At 37.9% G+C, this 22,080-nt stretch overlaps 1 protein-coding gene across 1 annotated transcript; it reads right to left on the bottom strand.

Annotated features, from left to right (window-relative positions):
* Positions 1 to 15,681: 15,681 nt before the first annotated feature.
* LOC112733546 (uncharacterized) lies at positions 15,682 to 16,197 on the bottom strand. Its single transcript, XM_025782537.1, has one exon. The coding sequence runs from the start codon at positions 16,195 to 16,197 to the stop codon at positions 15,682 to 15,684; it is 516 nt and encodes a 171-aa protein (XP_025638322.1).
* Positions 16,198 to 22,080: the final 5,883 nt, after the last annotated feature.

The raw sequence follows: 22,080 nt of genomic DNA, 5'->3' as shown, positions 1-22,080 counted from the left end.
TTACTCTCCTCTTTTCTAAAACCTTCCATAAGACCTCCCTTGGTACCCTATCATACGCTTTTTCCAAATCAATAAACACCATATGTAGATCCCTTTTATTACTACGATACCTCTCCATCATCCTTCTTAATAGGTATATCGCTTCAGTGGTAGATCTGCCTGGCATAAATCCAAATTGGTTCTCTGTTACTTGTGTCTCTTTTCTCAACCTCCGTTCTATCACCCTTTCCCATAACTTCATAGTATGACTCATAAGCTTAATCCCTCTATAGTTTTCGCAACTTTGTATATCCCCCTTATTCTTGTAGATAGGTACCAAGGTGCTCTTTCTCCACTCATCAGGCATCTTCTTTGACCTTAAAATCTCATTAAAAAGCTTGGTTAACCAGTTGATTCCTTTTTCTCCAAGACTCTTCCAAACCTCAATCGGGATATTATCAGGTCCTACTGCCCTGCCAATTTTCATCTGCTTTAGAGCCTCTTTTACCTCGAAGTCTCGGATCCTTCGATAGTAGTCAAAGTTTTGATCTTCTTCCCTTGTGCATAATCGACCAAGGCTCGGAAGAGTCTTCTGTCCCTCATTAAATAACTCGTAGAAGTAGCTCTTCCACCTTTCATTAAATAACTCCGCCTATGTTACACTTGCGGTAAATAGCCGGTCCCAAGCCCGGATAAAGGAGGAGGGTTGTGTTAGGTCTTCGGCAACCAACATAAAATATATATATATATATAGCCGAACCCCCCATGACATAAAGGTTTAAAGATTTAAATAAAGTTTAATTTAAAATAATATATTTATATAGGAAATATTTATATTTTTTTGTTTTATTATTTTAAACAGTTAATTGCTAAAATATTAGGTCGTTTAACCAAAATTATTAGTTTTTTCAGTTTTGATCGATTCATTTATAATTGTTTTTTTTTTTTAATATCTTGAATAGAATTGGTTTGATAATAAATTTCTGATTAACTCATTTAAATTGGTCAGTTCGTTTTGAAAGCCATGGTATTTAAGGTCAAAATATAGTTTCATTATACTTGAGAAGAATGAGCCTACGTACAACTCTAACCTAAAAACTGGCTGAATGGTTTAACATACGGAAACTTTTATGGTGGGGAAAGTATTTTTCGGTCTTTCACGGACCGAATTAAAAATTTGAATTATAAAAATTTTTGGGACTCATTTGAAATTTTGCAACTGAGCATTAGGTTCTATCTGGTGGTGATGTGGCATAGAGATTATAATGTTAACTACAATTTAAGAAATGCAACTCAAATTTAATTAAAAACTGAGTCAGGTGAGGTGTTTGTATTTGAAGAAAAACACAGTTGCCACAACAGGTGCTGAGCACATTTCTTGAAGGCGGACGGAGCAACGAAGAGTTTTCCCATTCGAATACATTTCGGTCATCCACAATTACTCCATGGAAGAACTCGTTGATGAGGTAGGTTTTCTAGCATCAGTTTATGTTCGAGACCTTTTTTTGTGGTTGAAGTCGCTGTTGTCGACGATCTAGATTTTTTTTTAGGGTTTAGGGTTCTTATTGTTGACCAATTTGGATACCCATTTTTTGGGGTATTCCTGGAGATGTTGTTGGTGACCTGTGTCGCAGGACATTGAAATGTTGTGGTTGTTACAGGATCAGGCTAGGGGGATAAAAGGAAGCTACACAGTCTCTTCGAACATTCGACAACGACCCCAAGAACAGGTGAACATGTGTCAGTTTCTTTCTTTTGCTATAGTGGATAAATGAGTTGCTGTGAAGTGCATGTTTAGTAAGATTTGGACTCTGGGATTGTTCTTGTTTTGGCTAGGCAGGTTGTGACAGGTGAGACAGTTGGTGTGGATGAAGATTGAAGAAGATGCTGAATATGGGGAGGATTACGAGTAGCTACAAGAGCCCGGGATGATTGTCGACGGAATTGGATCATTTAATAGAATAGATTTTTCTTCTTTAACATATGAGGAGATGCGGAGGTTTGAGTTTGTGGACTTGCAGACAGCTTATGACTTCTACAATGAGTATGGGCGGATTCAAGGGTTTTCTATTCGGAGGTCAAAGGTTGGAAGAAGCACAAAGATTGGATCGGAGGGAGAAATTTTATGGCAAATTTTTGTTTGCTCGAGACAAGGTGAGAGAGACACCAAACATATTCATCGGGTAGAAAGGAAAATGGATCCTCGACCAATTACACAATGTGGGTGTGGTGCACAAATAAAGGTTCACGTTGATCATAGCACTGGCCGTTGGTTCGTAGATAAGTTTTGTGACGAACACAACCATGAGATGCTAGATGCAAGGTTCCGGGGGTTGTTACGTTCTCATAGAGTAATCAAGGAAGGGGACATGCATCAAATTAACTCGATGAAAAAAGCTGGGATGCGTGTGTCAATCTTATTTCGTGCATTTGCCACCCAATGCGGGGATTTGAGACAGTTGGATTTGAAATTAAAGACATCTACAATGCAATAGAGAAGCAAAGAAGAGTGGGGGCGAGTGATGCGGAGTGTGCCTTAAAGTATTTGTGTTGTCTAAAGAGGAATGACGCAAACATGTTTTGGAAATTCTCATTGGACGAGGAGAGGAGGCTGCACAATATATTTTGGTGTGATGGTACTAGCCGACATGACTATAGTGTGTTTGGGGATGTTTTGGGGTTCGACGCAACTTATGGGAGGAATAGGTACAAGTGTCCGCTTGTAATATTTTCGGGTTTGGATCATCACATGTGGACTATGGTATTCGGTTGTGCAATTCTCAGCAACGAAGTAGAGGAAAGTTATGTTTGGTTGTTGCGAGCATTTCTTGAGGCAATGAAAGGACAAGAACCGAAATCTGTGTTGACCGATGGAGATTTGGCAATGAAGAATGCAATTAATGCTGTCTTTCCAAATGCACATCACAGGCTGTGCAGCTGGCACCTGCTACGAAATGTGACTGCCTGCATTGGCCGGCCCATGTTTCTTCGCAAGTTCCGAGTTTGCCTGATGGGTGACTTAGAGGTAGATGAGTTTGAGAACCTATAGAGCGATATTGTGGAAGAGTTTGGGTTGCAACAAAACCCGTGAATACTAGATATGTATGAACGGAAGCATGTGGGCTAATGCGTATATTAGAGGCAAATTTTTTGCTGGGCTGAAGACAACGTCTCGATGTGAGGCATTGAACATGCAGATTGGGAAATTTATTGGGAACGGATATAATCTACGTGAATTTATTAAGCATTTTCAACACTATCTCGAGTTCATGAGAAGAAGAGAGTTAGTCGCCGATTATAAATCTGTGTATGGGCAACCCATTGTTAAGTCGAAGTTGGAGGCCTTGGAAAGCTATGCAGCAACAGTATACACGAAAGAGGTTTTTGAACTATTCCGGGAGGTCCTCCTTTTGTCTAGCAATGTAAGAGTTGTATCTTGCAAGAAAACTAGCACGTGTTCCCTGTTTGAGGTCACCATGTACTGCCGGGACCAGTCCTGGAGTGTGGCTTGGGATGAGGCGGATGACGAATTTACTTGCTCATGCTTGCGTATGGAATCATTTGGCATTCCTTGTGTGCACATGGTGGGGGTGTTTGTTTATCTGAACATCACTCAGCTTCCGGTGAAGACCATATGCAAAGGATGGACGAAGAAGGCCAAGCAACCGGCAGTGGACTCATCTGGACAGGTAGGCGAGATTCCTGATACTGCGTATATGAGCATGCACGCAGCTTTGCTAAATGATTGTAGAGAGTTAATTAAGTTGGCCTGCTAGTACTTTGAAGACTACTCTGAAATGAAATCCATGATATGAAACCAAAGTAATGCGTTGAGAGAGAAGCATCGGTTAAGGGTTGGCATAGCTGATTGCGGAGAAAAGGTATCCGTTTGCGATCCGTTGCGGGCGAGACATAAGGGATGCGGCCGACGAGGGTTAACTGCTAGGGGAAAACTCGGCGTGTGCAACGTTGCAGTAAGTGTGTAGAGTTCGGAAGAAAAAGGTGCAGGGGCATGGCCGTGGCGATGGAGGGTTGGGAGAACACGTCGGTGGCCTAGGAGGGTAACTACACAGATGAAATGAATGTGAGTGACATTTATATTTTACAAGAAAATTATCTAAGTTTGTGTGTTGCTTCTTATTTTGGTATGACATGATACCATGTACCAGTTTGATCAGCAAGGGTTTCTTTGTTATTGTATGGCTGCTAGCTTGTTGAATTAGGTATTAATCCCACCATTTGCTGGTGCCATTTGACGTTTTAGGTTGATGAAGATAAGTATCTCATTTGAAGATTTGGTTTATGCAAATTCATGATGTGTAATGAAAATTTCAATGCTTAGTTCAGTTTTTTTATATGTAATTCATGATTTGGTTTGGCGTTTGGTTTTTGTGTGAAGATTTTAACAGCCACTCTCTTTGCAATGACATGCTTGCATGTTGCAGTTGGAAAAACCTTTGCTACATATTTTCGACTGCATTATAATCAACGGTATGCAAATGTGATTTGCATCAAGCTTCATAAATCATATTTGTTTAACATCTTCAAACTGGGTTGTCAATATAAAATGGTGGTATTATATGGACTTGTGTCATCACTTCCATTTTACATATGAATTCATGCGTATTTTCATGTCCCACCACTTTGTTTCTTTGTTTGACATCGCAGGCTACTTAGCTGCGATCATTAATTTTTGGGTTTGGGTTACTAATTACAATTTGACTCAAAGTCATCTACGGAATTGAATATCATCATTGTGATAATTAATTATATTTTTAATAATTGCATGACAGGAATATGTAAATATATAACAACATGTCGATTTTCTAAACAACTAATTAATTATTTGTATGCATCAAACTTCTTTAATATTTATCAACCCATGTTAGTTTACAGCATTAAATTTGTAAATACTGGTTTTGATGAAGAATGGAAAATAATATACCTTCAAGAGTGATTACACATAAGTTGTTGATGTGTATTATCGAGAGCAGGATCCATCCTGATTTATATATGTAGAATGGAGTGGTGCCGAATGGGTGGGGTTGGGTTTGCATTGGAAAAATAGTGGATATCTGTGTCGAGGTTATTTAATTTATGAGGTTCTTTGGCAACATCAACTTTAAAAGAATAAGTTTTACAATATGGAGGCAAATTATGTGTAATTATTAATGAAAGAATTGAATATCTAATAAGTTTGAAATACACATTTAAAATCAGGAAGCATTAACTATAAGGCAAAGATTACATCCTCGATTATGAGATGCATAAACATGTATACGTAGATGGATGAAGCCCATTAGACTAAAGTACTTTCATTAGGTGACATTTCAATAACATTACAACTAGGTGCAGTGGATGCAACGATACTATTGTCAATCAAAATGCAAAATGTGCAGCCAAGTACTCGAATTTTACCATTCGGAGAGGGGTTGTGTCCAACGGATTCAGTTCCATTTGTGGATACTGAGCAAAAAACACAACCATGCGAAATACAAAGTTTGATGCAATACGGCATTACCAAGAGTGCCTGGAGGCATCCCATGACATGGAACTGCTGCCTTTCATAGTACTAACGGCATACACTTCAACGTTATGGGATTGCCTACAACACATGATTCAAAATGGTAGGAACTGAGTTTACTTAGTCTGAGCATATGTCACCCTAGTAGACTAGATGCAAGAAATTGACGAAAATTTGAATACATTAAACCATAATCAGCTACTACAAATATTATGTAAAGCATCGAATTTCCTTCAAGGTAGCACTTCAGCCATGGTGCGCTTGCTATTCCAGTTGATGACAGCTCTCTGGAGAAATTAATCCCGCATCTGGTTAAAGTGCTCAATCACAAATCCGAGGACAGTGTCAATGCGGATTTTGTCAGCTAGCAGGTCGATATTGTTATGCTGCGTTGTCACAAACATGATTAGAGTTATGTTACCTTTGCAAAAAAAAAAAAGAGCGGTTTCACTACATAAGTAATTGTGGAATATTGATACTAGAAACGTACTTGTTTTTGGCCAATCGGATTTAACATGAAGTATTGCTCCATCTGAAGCCAGAGGAGCACCTAGAGCTTGTCCTTGTAGCTGGAACAAAACGACAAGCATCAGGGGCTAAAGCCAGTATACACCCCAACAAAAACATGTCTATTATTTACTAGAAGAACTGCCTTACCAGTTACCCATGTTAGGGATTCCAAGTACAAACTCAGGGTTCCATTCAGCTAGTGGAGGCCTGCGGCCCAGGAGATTGAGATTCAGAAATTTCTCCTTCAGAATATAATCCAGAGTCCTTTCTTGCACATTAACAAATCCATACATGTCAAAATTAACACTAAATGCATGGTTAATAAACTGATATAATGTTTTATGGCCCAAACCATGTTTATAAAATAGATTTCACTTAAAATGGCTTACTTTTTATTGTCCCAACTGTATTTTGCAAAGCAATATTAACGGCATTTTGACTAGATTGTACTCACTCTAGATAGCCCAACTCACTCTATTTGGCCCAACCCACTTCAAAAGTTATAGAAACAGCATGTCACCTATTTTACTTACTTTTCATTGACCCAACCCAGTTGAGAAGTAACACCAACTACATCATAATTAAATGGGGTTCATACTGTAGGCCCAATCAAATTTTATAGTAACCCTATCTTCTTGTAGACTAAATTGGGCTCTCCTATTTGGCCCAAATCAAGACACACCTGTTCAAACAAAAAATTGAAGATTTTTTGAAGCTAGCAATTCCAACATGCATCGCACCCAAGATATGATACCACCAAAGTCTGACCCAGAACAAAAAAAAAAAAACAACCAAAGCATATCCCATTGTTGGTCCATGCAGATACCATGAACATGCAAGTAACGTAGCCAGCTATAGTTCCCGGTTTAGGAAAACTCACCACAGCTTTGGCAGTGTATTTCTGTCTTATGATTGAATCATCAGTCGGATAGCAATCCATAAGTCACATCTTCCCACAGTTGATGTCCACAATAACCAGGTAGAAGTGACCCTCTCCAATAATATCTACTTTGTCAGCCATTTGGACATAGATCTGCAAGAAACATAGAGAACGTTATTCCTGTTCCAACTAAGAAAATTGACACTCGGAATGCAGATGGATAGAAGCTTCAAGGCAAAATGCTAACATATCTTAGTGCTGCTGGTCTTGGTAGCCAATCCCGAAAGAAGAAGGCAGCCACCTGAGAGTCATCTATGTCTGGATCCAGTACGAATTCCTGGAGTGGAATAGACAACAACGTTGAAAAAAACAACATTTGGAAAAAATAATTAACTTGATAACCATAACCAACCACTAAGTCGGGATGCTCACCGAGAAATGTAGCGGGAGTGACCACACAGTTCGTTGCTCAAGCTGGGACTGGGTCCATGATGTTTTATATGCCATGAGCTGCATAACATACGCAGATGGTTCTTGTCCCGGCTGCAGGCAGTAGAAATCTTACCTCTGTAGCTTCATGTCACCTCTCTTGAACAACGTTTCACTAGGGTTCATGGATTCTCCAAATATATAGGCAATGGATTGGGCTTCATCGATACAATATTTCATCCCTTTGTTGATCTTGAACTTCGCACGAATAAACTGTATTATATACTAGACTTGGTTAGCCGACATTTGTTTGTACAATCAAAATCATCCGGTAACGATAACATGACAACCAACGTCAAGAACGACTTACAGAAGGGAACGTCACACCGACCGTAGTGGATGACATCGGAGATGCACTCTCACAGGGTGCCCTTCTCATCTTTCCAGATTTCTTCATCTCTTCCGGAGTTAAAAGGGTCAACTTCAGGATCTTGGATGGGCTATGGTAGCCTCGACCTGGACTTCCGGAACTCACAATGCCATCTCCAAATCTCTCCTAACCAAACAAATTGAAGAGTCATTAGTTAACCAATAACGATGCAAATAATCTTAACTAGATACATGTTCATCGTAGAAGACGATTAAGTTGAAGACCGTTACCGCAAACTGAGTTCTCTTCAGTTTGGCTGGATTGTTATCCTGTGGGTCAACCCAAGAGCCACCCAACCGCAATGTGCTCCTGGTTGTCATGGTGGGATGCATTGATTTGGCTGCATCCAACTGGATCATAGAGCCCAGCATTATAGTATCGTTCGACCACACTCCATGTAGGCTTGGGATGTAGTGTTGATCCTGCTCAACGGGAATAGGCACAATGGGGCTAGAGCCAGGTGTGGAGTTTGCTTCGAGCATCACACCCGATTTGGGTGGTGGCGGTGTAACTGTGTGCTCCGAAACAATGCTTTTTTCGCGGGTCAGAGTTACTCCAGCGGTGGCCGTTGGTACGTCGGATCCACCACCGTTGCCGGGCTGGAGAAAGCTTTCTGTGCAAGCCTCAACTAAAGCCATCCCCCGCCGCATGTCCTCCGCCAGGCTTCCCACTTGATCGACATCCTTCATGTGGGTCTGTAAATATAGAAGACAAATACAATTTTAATGCATTGGAAAAAATAAACCTCACTGCATGGTTAGTCCAATAGAGACCGAAGACGAATCTTATGAAGGCGAATACAATAGAATACTTACATCCAGCACCTTCAACAGGTTTTGGCTCAACTCCTTCATCGTGCCATTCACCTAGAGAAGGGCAGCGGTGATACATGTAGCCTGACCACCAGAAGAAATTGGTTGTAAGTCTATGATCAATTACCAACATCATTTTAAGCCACATAAAAAAAAGAAAAGAAAATTCTTGTACCTCTCCCCCCCCCTTCGAATCTTTGGAGTCATGACCCATATTCTCGGTTGCATGTTCAGACGCTCCCTTTGGCTTATCCGTATCGTTAACCTTGCCTCCATCATACTCACTGTCATTTCCCCCACCCGGAGCCATAATGTTGCCTCCTTGTTGGTCCATATCGTCCACCACCTCTGTTTCTATTTCTGTAGTAGCAGACACCACAAACTTTAACCCTTTGTCCACAGAGATTAATTTGTAAAACAATATAGGGCAACAAATTTGTTGAGATTGCAAGAGTCGACTCTACTTCCTTTTAACGTTGGGGCAGGTGATCCTCCCACCCATCGCTTAGTGCCGTAGGGGAATGGTATGCACTCATAGCTCCACCAAGACCTCATCATAAGCTGTCAAAATCAAATCTCGTTGTCAGCAGGCATGGGTGAGAGTAGCTTCCCCTCTTCATCGGTGCCTCTCTCATAAGGGATATTTTGGAGTTCATAGTCTTAACAAAATTAGAAAATACTAATTCACAGTAAAGATTTCCCACACGATACGACATTTTTTACCTACTTGAACTTGTGAGAGAATATTCCCTTGGCTTATTGAGTTATGTTACTTGAATGTATGACAATATAAATATTATTTAATATTAATTTTTTATTTTTTTGTATAAATTATAATTTAAATAACTAATATAAATAATTGATATATTTAATTAATAGAAATCATTAATTAAATCAAATTATAATTACCTATAATAATTAATTATTATAATTTTTAATAATCTAATATTTATTAAATAAGTGGTTAACATAATTATTTATAATTTAATTATTTAATCATTTGCCATGTGTGAAATTACGTATATTAAACATATATGTAATGTAATATAAAAATTTAATTTTTTTTAATAATTTACCACATGGCAAAAAGTTATTGGCTGTTGGTTCATATTCCCTTTAGAGGAATCCTTAGCCTTGGTCAATAGTACATGGATTCTCTCCACTATTCACCCAGGTGGTTTTTGGATCCCATGTGTTAGAATAAAATCTCCGTTTATTTTTATTGGAATTGCATCCATTTACTACCAATGGAGCTGCTCTTACCCTAGTTGAACCAGCGTCATCCTTGGCAGTTGAATAAGTCACTATTCAGTGTCACATCACCCTTTGCTTTCACTATTTCCCAGGTGAAATGACTACTGGTGCAGCCATCACTCATTCAAGTACAATTTATACGCTTCCATAAGTTCTTTCCGGCGCAATGTTTATGGATGTTTTGTAGAACCTTATCTTCCTGGATACTCCGGAGCACTACCAAAATTAAATTGCCAATTACCACAAATTCAAATTACACGCATCATTTGTGAAAATTTTGATTAGATTTTTTTTGTGTAAAACTTTCTATGAAACGCGTATTAGTTAACACCGCGTTGTCTTTCCGGAGAAAAACATGACATCAACATCAACTGCATTTAAGTTACAGTTTAACGCGGCAAAAACAAAACCATCATGAATTCAAGTTTTTGAGTACTCCATCTAACTAATTTATTCAAAACGGGAATTCTTATCCGAATTAGCCTAAAATTACAATGGAGGATGCTTGGTTGATCTGGGCACACAAAGATTTTATAAACAACAATTCGTTGGTTGAATCAGTATTATTCAAAATAATCAAGAATGAATCATTGAACCAAATAGGTTACAAAGGTTAAGGAGATCCAATTCATTCCTGGTTAACAATACCTATTTCCATCAATTGAACAACGCAGTGACACACACAACATGCATCCAAATGATGTAAAACACATAAACGAAAAAAGGGTAACAACTACATTTTACAGACCAACAATAAGAACTCACACATAGCGGGGCCATGTGCATTGCTTTCACTAGTCAAATTCTTATGAATCGCCCAACATAGCATACACCAGAATCAACCGACTTTCAGGGGGAAATTGTTACTTGCTGCGAGTCTTCGTTCTGAACAAATTTGACATCTGATCCATTGCCTCTATTAATTGCATTAAAATCTCCCTGTTTTCCACCTCTAGCTGAGACACACGCCCCTCTAGCTTGGTGACTGCATGTTGAAGTCGCGCAATGGCACTTGCTGCGCCAATGCAACACCACAATAAACGATCGGTTACTCAAAAATAAACCCAATTTCTTTATTCACAGTCTAAAGTAGAAAAATTCCAACCGTATCGTAAAAAATATACCGTCTGAACCGGGGGGTGGTATTCACTTTCATTGGGGGAAGTCGGCTGTGTCTCTAGTGACACTTGATGCGAGGATGAGTTAAAACAAAGATGCAGTCCACCACTCTCCGCATCTGCTGTGAAGTATACGGCATGATGAAGATAGGGTCGCTTGCGCTGGCCGAACTAGAGGCAGCACCAACAAGAACCCACTCCGCTCGTGGTAAAAGCTGAACACCTTGGCCGTTGTTTGAAACACCCACACACTGCCCGTGCATGTAATCAACCCATGCTCTCCAACTCGCTTCAAAGCTCCGATACTGGCGATGCAGATTCCTCGGATAGCTGCTCACATGTGCCTCTGCCGCCTCCCAGGTGTTGTATATTCCGGGGGTCCGTCCCCTAAATACAACGTAACACTCACCCTCTACACTAAGAGACATGTGGCTTTTTGAAATCCTCCTCCACTTAGTGTATGAAATACTTTCAGATTTAAGAAACGAATCCAGGTGACGATGACTGGAGTTTTAGTAGATGAAATGTCTTGTCTCACTCACTCATTACACCCTCACCGTCCATTTCACTATTGAAAACCCATGCGTCAGCATCCCAAGAAAGCATAACTGAAACTTTATTTAATGGTTGGTACATGTGCAGATAATAATAAATAGTTTAGAGAACAAAGCATCAACAGAAAAATAAAAAACTTGAACTCACGAGACCGCTTTTTAATTTCAATATGGAGGCAAATGTTGGGTTGGACGCGGTTATGGAGAAGAGGGGTGCTTAACCTGTGTGTGGTGTCAGAACACCACAAATCGGACCATGCGAGTTCCTCATAGCTTGTCGGATGGTCCGAGTTGTAGGTAAGAAAACAGATGGTCCGTATTGTGGTTCCCCAGCCACGTGTCGCGCGCAGATGTCTCTCTGCAACGGTGCCCTTATACCCAACATTACCCCATGCTAAACCCACACCCACCATCCGATATCACTTTCATCTTTACACCAAAGTGCAGCCACGCCTTCTTCTTCTTCCTTTCTCCATTGGTTCTTGGTTTGCATGGTGGAAGGAAACTCAAAATGCCAAAGAAAAAAAAATCTAAAGATGTTGATCGTCTTGAATTTCATATTATACATTATCTCAGTCATCCAAAATATGTAAGTTTTTTTTTGAATTTTTTTAATATTTTATAATTATAATTATTATTGTTAGGAAGTTAATTATTATTGTTGTGGTTAGAAATTGAATTTAGGAATTATTATCATTTTTACCTGATTATGTAAGTTTTTTTTGAAATTTTTTTAATATTTTATAATTAAAATTATTATTGTTAGGAATTTAATTATTATTATTGTTGTTAGAACTTGAATAGGAATGTTTATTATTTTTACGTGATTATTTTATTTTTTTTGGAATTTTTTAAATATTTTATAATTATAATTGTTATTGTTAGGAAGTTAATTATTATTATTGTTGTTAGAATTGAATTCAGAAATGTAAACAAAATGATTATTATTATTTTTACCTGATTATGTTATTTTTTTTGGAAATTTTTTTAGTTTTTTATAATTACAATTATTATTGTTAGGAAGTTAATTATTATTATTATTATTGTTAGAAATTGAATTTAGGAATATAAAGAGAATGATTATTATTTTTTTAAAAAAATTTAGGAATATATGTAAAGACAATAGTTAGAATATTTGTTTAAATGTAGTTAGAATATTTTTTGTAATAATTTTTAAAGTTATAATTTTTAAAGTTATAATTATTTAATTAAATTTTATAATTAATTTTAGAGATTATAATTTTAGATATTATAACAGTTTTTTTGTAACCGTGAATAAATAAACAACTAATCAAGAATTGTTAATTAAATAAGAGCATTATTAGTTTAATAAGAATTGGAATTATGTATTAGTTGTTATTGTTAATAGTTAGTTATGAATAATTTTTAGGATTATTAAGTAAATTTAGAAGTTAGAATTATTTGTTTTAGTTGGATTTAGTAAGATAATTTATGATAGTTGTGTGGTTTCAATTAATATGTGTTGTTGAATTAGTTGTGTAGATTTTTTACTAATGAGAGTTAATAAATTAGTGAGTTAGTACATGGTAACTACTAAATATTGTAATTAGGAAAAGGTTTAGCACGAGTTTGATATTTTAGTTGCTCTAGTAGTAAATTAGTAAATGTTAACAAGTTGACTAATAATAATTTGTTATGTTTTTGTAGAGTTTAATGATGTTGTCATGTGATCACCCAGTCCCTCCGAATCGGTAGAATGATAGGGTGGAGGAGAATTTACGATTAACTGATTTTTATCATGTATCTCAGATTGGGGTAGTCCAATGTCAGAAAGCACTGGTGAATGCTCTAATCGAAAGGTGGCACCCAGACACACATACGTTTCACCTTCTGATTGGTGAATGTGCTGTGATGCTTGAAGATGTAGCAATAATTCTTGGTCTTCTGACGGACGGTCTTACAGTCACAAGGATGACAATGAGTAGTTTTGAAGCCTTGGAGGCAAAATGTTTACACAATTTTGGAGTTGCACCCAGTAAGTCGGACTGTAGAGGAAGCTGCATAAAACTGACCTGGCTGCGGGATCTAAAAGAAAATTTACAGTTGACTGATGAAAATAGTATACAGAGGTACGTGAAGTGCCACATTATGTTGTTGATCGGAACGATCTTGTTTGGGGACAAGTTTGGTGCATCTATGCATTGGAAGTTTCTACCTCTGCTTCGTGATTTTGGGAGTATTGGACAGTACAGTTGGGGATCGGTATGCCTAGCATACCTATACATGTAGCGCATCTCGTTATGAATGTAAGGAGATCCATGGTCCGCTAACACTTCTGCTCGGTTGGGCTTGGATTTGCCTGCCATATCTAGTGCCGCTTCCTAGGAAACCTCGCAGTTTTTCGCTTGCAAATAGGTAATATTATCTTACAGACACCCCGTATCTTCATATTTAAAATCCAATTGTGTTAATGAAATAAGTCATATTAGGTGGCGTAACTGGGAGCGTGGAGACCGACACTATAGATATCTTACGCTTGCTCACTTTAGGAAGGCCTTGGATGATCTTCAGGAAGGCCAGGTGTGTTTTCATTAAAGAAGTATTTGCTTCGGGTTTAGTGTTAGTGTTAATCTTATTGTTATTGTTATTGTTATTGTCATTGTGATTGTGAAGTGGATTGTAATCATGAGTTTACTTTATCTTTCCCAGTTTGTGTGGGTTGCTTATGCTGTCGATCGCGTGGATCCGGACATAATTCCTCCAGACATTTACATGCACTCAGTTTTGTGGAGCGCTACGGTGCCATTGGTTTGTTTTGAATGCATTGAGTGGCATGCAACCGATAGGTATAGGCAATAGTTCGGTTTTGTTCAGGGAGTTCCTCATCAGGAACGGAATCTAGACAAGGCACACGGAGAAGTCCTGATTGGTCCTAAGAATCTTAACTGGGCCACAGCCACGACTCATTCATTTTGGGTGATGCCATGGACAGACATGTATAATCACATTCTCACTGAGCTTCCCATGCCTGGATACTTACAAGTACTGGTACCAACAAAATTTGGGGACCGTTTGAACTTGTCCAATCTTGTGGTTCAAGAGAATGATGAAGGTAATCAGGATATGGATGTTGACAATCAAGAGCAGGAGCCACAGTCACCTCCACCACCCCCTCCACCTCCAAACCCACTTCTACAAGAACAACCTATGTCCTCAAGCCAATATGTACCTCAAACACAATTTACCCCATCGTACCCAATACGTCAGCAATATTGGGGTATGCCACAGTTTGACTCATGAGAAGGAGCTTCTTTTAGCCAGTTGCTTGGTTTCATGGCTGCAGATGCAGGACAATCACAATATGCCCAGCAGCCTGATTACTTTATGGCGGGTAGGTATTCCTTGGATGCGTGGCATTCGTGCCGCACTTCGTCGGGTGCTTCTGGAGGGTTTGTATCTGTTGACTCAAGTAGGAGTGATGGTGATCGTGGGATTCTTAATAGTCAAAATCCTAATCGTGTTTAAATGGATCTCATTGAAGAAAATGCTAACACACTTGAACAAGAGACTGATGGGTATCTAGTAGATGAATCGGACGATGAGGACGAGGATGAGGAGGATGAAATAGAGGAGTCCGATGAGGATGAAGAATCCCGTAATGATGGTATTATATTTTATACATTGCTTTACTTGTTTAATGGGTTGATTATATTGTGATTCAGTTGACTATATGATATACTTGGTTGGTTTGTAGAACTTATTATTATTCATATGTGGTATCTTTGCTGGTTTGATTACTTTAGGTACTTGTTTAATTAAATTGTATACAGGTGAGGCACGTACTCCAGATGAGACAGGCAAAGGTTACAATCTCAGGGTTGATCCACCACGTCGTAGCGCTAGTCGATACACTTCTTCTATGTTCAAAAAAGCCGCCAAGAAGTGCAAAAATCTTGTGAAAGATGTAAAGTGGGCAATGAAAAAAATAGTTGTTGTGTAGTTAACATTTTCTATGTATCAGTTAACTTCTTTATGTATTAATTAACTGTTCTATGTATAATTACTATCTATGTCATGGACTAGTTGCTATAGTTATAATGTTTCAGATATCATAACATAATGTTTCAAATATCATAATATGGAGGAATGTTTGGATAATACATAAAGTCGCATTTGTCACAGGGTAGATTAACATAGGTTACAATATTTCAGATATCATAATGTATGAATCTACTGAGCATCTCCGTCGGCATTTGCACCAGCTGACTGACGGCATCTACTATGACTGTGTCCCTCAACCCCACATTGCCTACATCGCCTGGGATGACGTAACATTCGCGTGTCCATATCATTCAAGAAGCACGTCATCTTGGGGCGACCTTTGGTAACGCGTCTCAGGAATGGATTCGGTACGAATCGAGGCCCGTTGTAAGCGGGCCATGTAGTAGGATTCCCCAGTGGCCTAAACCTAGTTCGGTAGACCCGCTGAACTTGGTCCATCTTATACACATCATGCACATACGCTTGCCAATCTAGTCGTTGATTTGCACAACATGCAAATACATGTCGACAAGGAATCCGGTCTACCTGGAACTCACCACAGTCACATCGTTGTCGACGGAGGTCGACGGCATATTCCAGTCCACTTGGCATCTCACGCACCTCAAAGACCTCATTCTGCCAGTCGAAGCAACTGACCTGGATATTTCCTGATGCTAGCTGGTTTGCATGGAACTTTGAGGTCATGATCTCAGAAAAAAACATGCACAGCATTAATCTATGCTTCCGCCTCGGCTCTTTTTCGAGTGAACAACTCATTAAGCCTGTAGAATGTTGCCTTGACAAGAGCAGTGATGAGGAGATTGCGTGCACCCTTCAACACTGAGTTGATGCATTCCACTAGGTTCGTCGTCATATGGCCCCATCGGTAGCTACCATCAAATGCCAACGCATACTGTTCGCGGAAAATTCGGTCTAACTAGTTAATGTAAGCCTCGCCCCGTTCTCGTAAATGCTGGTAACGCACTTCGTACTCACGCACCGTCTGCGAATAACCTGCACGATAACAAAAAAAAATCATAAAAATATGGATGACAAACACTTGTTGAAGGTAACTCTGTTAGCAACGAACTTAGAATTACTCAACGTTACCTATATTGACGACCAGTTTTCGTAGGTACGGTGCCTTAAATTTTCTAAAAAAATTCGACTCTATATGCCTGATGCAAAACATGTGGAAAGTTCTGGGAGGTGACCAAGCTCCGTTACTGCGTGCCACAACTACATTGATGGATTAGTGTCGGACGGATATTAGCCCCACACCATCCCGAGTGACAACATGTTGTCGCAGGTTACTAAGAAAAAAATGCCACACATCAAAAGTCTCTCCCTCCATAATAGCAAATGTAATTAGGACGATATTGTTGTTGCCATCCTGTGAAACTGCCACTAACAGACAATCCTTATACTTTTTGTACAAGTGAATCCCATCCACTTAGACAATTGACTTACAATGTCTGAATTCTCTAATGCAGGGGTAATAACTCCAAAATACTCGATGCAATACCCGAATATCAGTCACCAAGTCATCGCCTTGATATGCAGGCATAGTATCAAAATAGACGACAGTTGATGGCTCCTTATGACAGATGGCCTCAAACCATATAGGCAATGCTTCGTACGATGCTTCCCAACCTCCATATATTTTTTCTACTGCCTTTTGCTTAGCCAACCATGCTTTCCGATAATTGACGGTGTAGTTGAACTTCGATTGCACTTCGGCAATAACTGATTTTACCTTTAACGAGGGGTCAGCCTCAACCAACGGCTTGATGGCTTTTGCAATTGTGATCGAATCCAGCTTAGAATGATCCTAAGAAATGGTGGCTCTGGTACAGGTGTGATTACCATTATACCTCCTTATAACCTAACAGTGCTTCCTGCTGATCATGCTAACCCTGACAAGCCAATCACACCCTGACCCATACTATGTACACTTGGCATAAAATGTCAACGGCTCCGACTCATACACCCGGTAGTCTACACTTCTTCGGATGGTATACTCTTTCATCTCCTTAATAACAACTTCCCTGGAACTGAATTCCATCCCAACGGCAAATTCACCATCTGCGACAATAGAAATTTCTGTGGCGAAGGCATTCGAACAGAAAATACTTAATACACGAATATTTAATAAATGAAAAAGTAAATCAATACTTACAGAATCAATTATGATATAAATAAACTGTGCATCTGGTTATTATCTCATTCTAAACAAAATAACAACATAAACACATAATTAAATACTGATTAATAAATACTAATTTTTTTAACTAAATCAATAACTAACTAACAACATTATTATCTTAAACTTAACTAAATAAACCGATAAACAAATGCTAGTTGAGTATAATTTCACACTTCACTTAACTATTTGGTCCATCAATCAATCTAAATTATTACAAGCTTCTAATCCTATTTATAAATATAGGCAACCACGTACTGCACTCATATATTCCGAAAACTCCGGAACATGCATAGGTTCCAAATCTAAAACTCGCATGAAAGATGGCTCCTCACACGGCACTTCATTTGCGAGTGCAATTGCCTCGTCTGTCACATTTGGAGCCATGATGCCGTCACCTTGATCTTCATCACTGTCTGGACCAACAACTTCATAATTGCTTTCGAACTCTTCTTCACTGTCACTATTGTAATCTTCGCGTACAATATTTCGGTCGGCCTCAGATTGTTCGAACTCAACGTACAACTCGATGAACGAGATTTGAGCATGACTTTCAATATACATTGAAAACATTATCTCTTGCAAACTCACTTCGTCCGTTACATATTTGGTTTGAAATTGGACGAATCCACCAAACACCGGTATGGGATATCTGTATAAAATACATGATATTTTCCTTGACATCTCAGAATCTATCTTCTCACAGATCACACCTTTGAGCTCTTCAAATGAGATTGTAAAGGGAATAACAACATCTAATGGATTTTCACAAATGAATTTTACTCCTTTAGATGTTTGTAACAAAACCTGACCAAAATAATACACTTTTAAAAGAACTCTGTCATTCATTTATCTCACTCTACTAAATAAGAACAGAAACTACACTACTAGATTTTTGGGCTACATACCAAGGAGAAAAACATAAATGGAAGAAACCAGAGGAAGAAGCCGAGCAAGATGAAGAAGAAGACGGGATCTGATGATCTCTTCTACGAGCTACACACTTTTATATATACAATATCCATAAATCGGACCCACCGATTAGGGAGAGCTGATTCATATTAAATTTAAAAAATACAACTCGGACCGTGCGACTTCATTTTCGGATTTATACAAAAATTCATGATGAGTTCTACCCAATCCTCTCTAAATCAACATGTAAATTACTCTCTATGACGTGGCACATGTTAATTGGATGTTTAGTTTTAGTTTAAGTTAATTTAACCCAATAAGAATTGACATCTTAACTAAAGTAGGATTATTTTGTAATTAAATATTTTTTTAAGATGAATGATTAGATAATTTTTGTAAATATTAAAAAGTAAATTTATATGTTTTTACATTTTATAAAAAAAAGAAATCCAAAATTTATATGTTTGCATCTTTAAGACGAGGGGCAGCCCAATCAACCTTTCCTGTGAAAAATGAGAAAATAAACAGAGAAATTCAATTGAAATTGTACTTATGTTTCTTATGAAATATGAATGATCAATATTGGGGGCAATTACAATCAATTCCAACTTCAATATATGTGACAAAAATTAGTGAACATCTGGCTCGCTTTCTTTTCTTCTTTTCCTCTCTTTTCTTATACCAGATAATAAACAGTGGATGGATGAAAGTACTGTATCAAATATGTGCAAGGCAGTGGCGCTGCTCGTGACGACAGCAGCGGCGATGCTTTGGAAGTCAGCGACAGCACGATAGACGAAGATAACGGGACACTTAATGAGGCGGTTATACTCGGGTGGCGCGACAACAGTGACGAAATGGGAGAAGAGCTACAGACAAATTATGATTCAATCTCTGGAAGTATGATTTGGGGAAGAAACAAAAATTCAGTTTTTAGTATTTTTGTAAATTATACAATTACCCATTTTGGGCTATAATTTAATTTCAAAATAATTTAACCATAGTTAACATAACAACCAAATATAGAATGACATGTCATAGAGGTAATTTACATGCTATTATAGGAAGGATAGAGTAGAATTTATCAAAATTCATATATATATATAATGCACCGTTCGATTTGCATGCTGTGAAATTCAAATTTCAGCCGCTGCCAAATCGGACCCTCCGACTTGTTAAGCAATTTTTTCCAACACAGAACTCGGATCGTGCGAGTTCTAACCCTTGCCACTCACATAAAGCTGTCCCACAATTTGGTCTAGCACGCCCTATTTCTATATCCAGGCACATCACATTCATGAGTTCCATAACGAAAAAATTGAGCCCAGTTACAATTAAAAGTTTGATTATGTGAATATAATTTAGAAATGATATTTCATATTTAATAAATGAAAGCTTTCGATCCCTTTTGTACTAAACAAGTTAAACGTTTAATTACAAATGTGAAGTCATTTTACATGCTTCTATATATAATTTTGATTATGAATTTACACATAAAATCACTATATTTTTATATAATTCTGTTGTAAACTTAATTCTAATTACGGGGCACAAATATGTAGTACTTATTTATATTACTTTTATTATATTTATATAAAGCATTTTTTTATTGAATAAAAATTAAATGTTAATATAAAAGAAAAATTGTGTAGGCATTTAAATAAATATAAAATATTCTATTATCTAAAATAAACTGCTTTTAATATATAATATTGTAAATAACAACATAATATTTTATTTTTAGATAAATAATATAACATATATAAATTTCAAAAATATAAATATTTTTTATTCATTTAAATTAATTATTATGCACACAATTTTTGAAACATTAAAAATATTTTAAATTACAACATTAAAATGTAAACATAAATTCTATACTACGGCAGCTTACCAAAACAAAATGGCGAATCACGGGTATAAATCAATGGCAAGATAAAATTACATGTAAGGATAATGTCGATTATGTAGGCAGTAGAAGATTGAATTATGGAATGATAGATTCACACTCAACACAGCCTCCTCTTTATCCTAAAGTTGCTGACCAACTTGAAACTCATAGTCCTTCTATATCCTGTGTGTCTCTGGGCCCAAACTCGACAGGCACGGGAGCTTTTCCCTGCTGTCTTATGGCATACAAGTCCATAGCTGAAAAGTGCCGCTGGGGGGAGGGGGTTACTGCGGAGTTCCTGGACTAGCTGCTCCTCCACCCCCAGTTGAAGTACTATTCGCATCCTCGTTATCGTTATCATCAGCAATCATGGAGGGATCCACATCATCCTCATCCTCATCCTCATCCTGAAACACATCTTTTCCACCATCCAGAGCTCCACCCTGTCTGGATTCTAGTACCATATCATCAATGCCGGCCATCGCAATTGCAACATCAACCACGGGCCCAGTGTCAACCCTAGATCTATCACGAGATGGGTTTAGATCCACATTGAATGACGGGGAGGCCACCAAAAACTGTCTTAGGCTCAATCACGGGCGGAGATGAAGAGGCACCAACAGGCCTCGAACTAGGGCAGGCTGCCATGGCTGATGGTGTGGAATTAGAATGTACACCACTGCAACAGCATGTGCATCGGGTCGTACCAAGTGATACCTCAGGTGAGTAAGGGTCGATCCCATGAGGATTGATGGAGTAAGCAACAATGATTCAGTGATTTATTTAGTCAGACATGCAAAAAATGGTATTTTGAGGCTTGAATTACAATAAACAGTAAATTCAGAGAGTTGAAGGCAAACAATAAATTGGTGTGAAGAATATATAACAAAGCAGTTAAGATTTTAGAGTTATTTATCTTCCAGATTTCTATTTCTTACCAACTATTTTAATCATGCAAGATTCAATTCATGGCAAACTGTAATTGACTAAACCCTAATTTCTTACTGATTTAGTCTCCTCTAACTTAGTTAACTGCCAATTCATTAGTCACTTAATTTTGATTAGAGGTTTAAGTCCTATACTAGTTTATTAGCCACTAAAATCCTGAGTATACAAACATAAGGCGATTATATGTCACGTATTCCGTTAAGTCCAGATAAATAGTCAATTAGGAGAAATTGATTTCAAACCTTTGTCCACGTGAATTACTTTTCTAGGGTTTAACAAGAACGCAAGTAGAAAAATGGTTATCTTCCAATATATCCGAATCTCTGGAATGAAGAACGTAAGAAAATTCTTGAAATTGAAACCAATACATTACTCAAAATACAGTGGAAATAGTCCTTATCCATATAATAAAATAGCTCCTAACCTTAACATGGGAGGTTTAGTTGCTCATGACTTAGACAGAAGACTAAGGCACTAAAAAGTGTAAAATGTAGAATGAAGTGTGTAAGAGTGAAGAGAACCCAAAGGGCTACATATTTTCCCTTTTATATCTAATCCTAATTTGATTTGAAACTAAAATAAAAACAGTGAAATCTAGACCTAAAATATTTTGTTCGTAAATGAAAATAACTAA

This window comes from Arachis hypogaea, chromosome 13 (genome assembly GCF_003086295.3).
Source record: "Arachis hypogaea cultivar Tifrunner chromosome 13, arahy.Tifrunner.gnm2.J5K5, whole genome shotgun sequence".
NCBI classification, from domain to species: domain Eukaryota; kingdom Viridiplantae; phylum Streptophyta; class Magnoliopsida; order Fabales; family Fabaceae; genus Arachis; species Arachis hypogaea.
The sequence above is the reverse complement of the archived record's forward strand: the minus strand, read 5'-3'. Positions and strand labels throughout refer to the sequence as shown.